We start from the raw sequence: 4,593 nt of genomic DNA, 5'->3' as shown, positions 1-4,593 counted from the left end.
TTAGAGAATAACCCGGCAAAACTCCACAAACAATTGATTTAGAAAAGAGTTCTGTGTTGTGCTCAACAACAAGGTTGTAACTGATACTAACTAAAGACAAGGCAAAGCACAGTAGTACAAATTCAACGAAGAATCCTCATCTCCTTTTGGGGCATAACCTCATGCACACTCCAGAGCAAATCCCATCCTAGTTTTCACTTCCTTCATCATATTCCAACTTTTTAGGCAAAACAAGTTCTTCCTTGTCATTTTCTTCAACCTCAGGATCTTGGGCCTGGGCCTCTTTAGCATCACCTGGGACATCATAATCCATCTGTCTAGGCAAAACAAGTCCATCCTGGTCATCTTCAACCTTGGGATCTTGCGCCTGGGCATCTTTAGGATCACCTGAGACATCCTGCAGCTGCAAAAACTCGATATAGATCAATCCAGGTACTTGTGATTACTGATTAGTTATTAAAGCATAAGATAATGACAGAATTTTATTTAATAGATAAACCCTGCATATGCAAATAAATTTAGTATAACAATAGCTTACCCCCAAGGTTCTTAGGCTTGAAGAAACATCATCTTGTTGCTGCTGCAGAGTGGTCCTCAGTTCTTGAAATTCCTGGTTTCATTTTAATTAAAAAAATCTTTCACAAAGATAAATATTTTTAAAAAATGGAAGGATAAATCTGGAGCACCACTCACTGATCGAAGTTGATCCACTTCAACATTGAGTGATTTCTTGAGTTCCGAAAGCTCCTGTAAGAAGAAAGAGAAAATTGCATAAAAAAAGTTACAAGTGAAAGTTTAAGAGCAAAGTAATCTCCATACCAATGAGAGAATATCCAAATATCAAACAAAAACAATCAAGAACAAAAGAAATTGAACAAAGTAATGTTTGCATTTAGATTACCAGATGGAAATACTCAGCACACTGATGTACTTAATATTTAACTCCATGAAGCATAGTGTAAAGATGAATTTAGAATCTCAATTGATAAACAATCCTGTTTTATTTTAGATATATTTTGCCACCTCAATCACCATGTATATATGTTGCAGTCAACCCATGTCTGAACTTATTCATATCATATTTCAAATTTATGGATTGCAAACATTTTAGACATCAAGTAACGATATTCAATACCTATACCTGGATTTTTGTCCTATTGTTCAGGATTTGAATATAGACCATTGTTGTTTAACCATTGGCACTAACAAGTGAAAAGGAAAAACATTTTTATGCCAAGCTTCCATCTTTTCATCCCTAGAAGACTTAAAATATGTTATCACATCAACACGCTGCACCTTCGTGTATTCTATGTCCTTAGTCCTCTTTCATATGATGCTTAGTTTCCAACAGAATGATTAGATGTATAAAGTTGTCAACCAATATCCTCAAATATCTATTACTAGCTTAGTTTCCTAGAAAACCTCATATGATTTGTAAATTGAAATACATAGATGTAGCTACTACCATCTAAAAGAATTTTTTGGTAATTCTATTAACAAAGGTTACCCCATGCGACCATGCCCATTGTTACTTTCTTTCCATAACTGTCCATTGACTTTCTAATTGTTTTGGACCTTGAAGCACTGCTTTGGTCAAAATTGTATAGTCCACTTTTGCTGCCATTCATCCGGAGTTGATTATACTAGTATAAATGAAGTATCTATTGTATCTATGCAATTTAGTTAAATGAATTTCCATAACTTTTGCTGACCAAGATGAAGAATCTAACAAAAAGTGAGAAGAGATGAAAAGATCAACCAAGGTAGTCAAAGGCAAAAGGCAACCTTAAGGTGGCAAGGCCTTGTATCACCTGAGGAATGAGGTGACAAAAAGGCACCAAATTCTAAATATAGTTATTATACATATAAAACGTAAATCATATGTATCTAATATATTAAAATATTATAATTAGGTTTTTTTGACATGTTTTGCTTGAAAAAATTTGGTCTATTAATTGATTACAAAAAACATGTCAAATAACACCTGATTTAAGAAACACCTGATTAGTAGGGAGGAGAAGGAAAAAAAAAACATACACACACACCCAAAAAAATAACACCCCAACAACAACTTAGGCTCTTGCGTAGCACCTTTTACATGGTTTAAGGTACTTGCCTAGGCAAGCACCTGGTTCACCTTTGACTACCATGAGATCAACACACAATCACTGTTGCTAATCAGGATTATGATGAATGGAAATATACACACACACACCATGCATCAAAATTCAACCCATATCAATTAAGAGGCACCATAAAGTTAACTCTTCATGCAACTTTAGAACTAAAGAACATCAATGTCACTAAAATGATTATAAAATCTAAAGAGGTTTTCCACATTAAATAATAATCCCAAAGTGATTAGGAACATGTCCAACCTTAAATTTGAAGAGTCTAACATCCGGCACTTAAGACTATAATATTAGCCAACCATTCAAACACCTCTATAGACTAAATCTAAGTTTAGCATATAAAAGTTGCAACCCAACCACACAGACAGAGCCTAAGTTTGCAAAAAAGTAGTGCAGAACTGAGTTAAAAATTCCAACATTTGTTTAAAATAAATTCAAAGCGAGAAAGCTACTCTTAACATGAGACAAATCAAAACATATATAGGATCTAAATACCATACAAAAGGAATATAGAGCCACAGTAAGTACCAAAAAACACACACCCACATCTTATATTACTAACTTATCACTGAATCACGCACACAAGCAAGAAATCACGTTTGCCCAAAACTTACCACAACTCAAAAAAATCCAAGTGATCAAAATTCAGATAAACCCATGTAGCATATAATACTATATATACAATGACAATTTGTGAATAATTATCCTACACTTACATCACGATAGGTCTTAACTTGAGTGTCCAATTTTGATCTCCAGCTTTGCAAATCCTAAGTACCCAAAAATAAGCACATTGAGAATTGAAACGTAATAAAGCAAATTGAAGAAATAATAAGACGAACACCACCACTAAGCTAAATGTGACCTGTTTCAGTCCTTGAATTCTATTAAGCAGCTCAGCCCTTGATTCATTTAGTTCCTGAGAGCAAAAATAACGTAAATGAGAACATTACAATTTACAACTTGAAATTCTTGTTTGGCTGCTGAGAAAATTTGGGGGCAGATAATAGAAAATAGCTGTTCTTACTCTTTAAAAATAAAAACAAAAAACTAAGCCTTAATCAAGCTAAACGAATTCATTTCTGGGTTTTTCTTTCCCAGCTAATCTAAAACCTAAAATTCTGAACCTGCATATTTTTTTTATCTAAGCTACCAAACAGAACACTAACGAAAATAAAAGAAATCAACGGTGGTATTTAAAAAAAAAAAATTACCGCGATCTTTGTGCCAATCGGAGGAATGTTTTCCTTCTTTTGCTGCCAACGAAAATCACAGATCATCAAATTTCAACACAGTTAAAAAAAAAAAAATCACAGAGAGAGAGAGAGATTTTACGAGTGAGAGAGGAGCGGCTTTTGGGAGAGGAGGAGAGGAGTCAGAATCAGCCATTGGATCGATAACTCCGATGAGATTTTTAGGGCTTGTTTGGGGTCTTTTGTTGTTGTTTGATTTGAATGAGGTTTTAAGCTTTCACGAAGTACTTGAGAATTGAATGTGAAAGTGTTTGATGTTTTGCCAGAGAGAGAGAAGATTAAGAAGTAGTGGACAGTGAAAGACAAAGTGGTAGAGAGAGAGAGAGAGAGAGAGAGAGAGAAAGAGAGAGATTAGGAAAAGAGGCAAACAGGAGTGAGATTTTGAAATTTGAGTTTAGGGATGTGTTTGGGCGGGCTATGTCAAAATTAATAAAAAGCACTAGTAGTTGTAGCTACTTGAGGAAAATGAAAGGCCAATTGGTCAAGCTCAAACTCAATTATGTTTTAAAAAGTTTAACGTAGATCTCTCACATAGTCACATGGGGAACATGAAGATTGTACTGAAACTCCAGGGGATCTCTTTCAGTGTAGTTACTTTCACCTTTTCAGGACAACCTATACATCTGTCTATTGCCGTCCATTTGGCACTAATTTAATTACTTGGCTTTTGGGTTTTTTTTTTCCTTTTCTTTTTCATAATTCAATTACAAAAATAGAGATTGGAAAATGAGATATTTTAATATGGTTCAGTTATTCTAATAAAAGGATAGCAACGTAAAATTGTCTAATATTTTTTTAAATATTTTTTTTAAATTTTAAACATGTATTAAATATAAGTGGATCAGGTCGAGTTATGTGAATTTGTAAATTTTATGATTCGAACCCAACCCAACTCATTGTAAAAAAAATTCACAACTCAACCCATCAACCCTTAAAAACTGACATAACCTAGTAAATTGGGTTGGGTCAGTCCGCTTTGGCGTGTTAGCAAGTTGGCTACACACCCTAAGCCCTCATTTGAGAAGTGGGAATGAGATGGAATGAAAATGAATAAAAATAATAACTTTAGAATATTCTTTACTTCCCTTATTTTGGAGTTTTAATGAATGGATTGGAAAGTTCATTCTCTTGTTTGGGAGTTTATAAGTGAGAATGAATGGAATGAGTAGGAAGAAACACTCATTTCTCTCTATTCCCTTAAAATCTCA

General features: G+C 34.0%; 1 protein-coding gene across 2 annotated transcripts; it reads right to left on the bottom strand.

Annotated features, from left to right (window-relative positions):
- LOC142623638 (uncharacterized) lies at positions 1 to 3,860 on the bottom strand. 2 transcript variants are annotated; one of them, XM_075797081.1, is made up of 7 exons: positions 3,468 to 3,860; positions 3,347 to 3,388; positions 2,998 to 3,051; positions 2,849 to 2,902; positions 694 to 747; positions 539 to 610; positions 1 to 403 (listed from the first exon to the last, which is right to left on the bottom strand). In XM_075797081.1, the coding sequence occupies exons 1-7, from the start codon at positions 3,519 to 3,521 to the stop codon at positions 188 to 190; spliced, it is 546 nt and encodes a 181-aa protein (XP_075653196.1). In that variant the 5' UTR covers positions 3,522 to 3,860; the 3' UTR covers positions 1 to 187. The 2 variants fall into 2 exon arrangements, with proteins under 2 accessions (XP_075653196.1, XP_075653197.1); XM_075797082.1 differs by having other exon boundaries at positions 1 to 397; positions 3,468 to 3,736.
- Positions 3,861 to 4,593: the final 733 nt, after the last annotated feature.

The sequence above is a fragment of the Castanea sativa genome, chromosome 2, assembly GCF_040712315.1.
Source record: "Castanea sativa cultivar Marrone di Chiusa Pesio chromosome 2, ASM4071231v1".
Lineage (NCBI taxonomy): Eukaryota > Viridiplantae > Streptophyta > Magnoliopsida > Fagales > Fagaceae > Castanea > Castanea sativa.
This window is presented reverse-complemented; position numbering and strand designations above follow the sequence as displayed.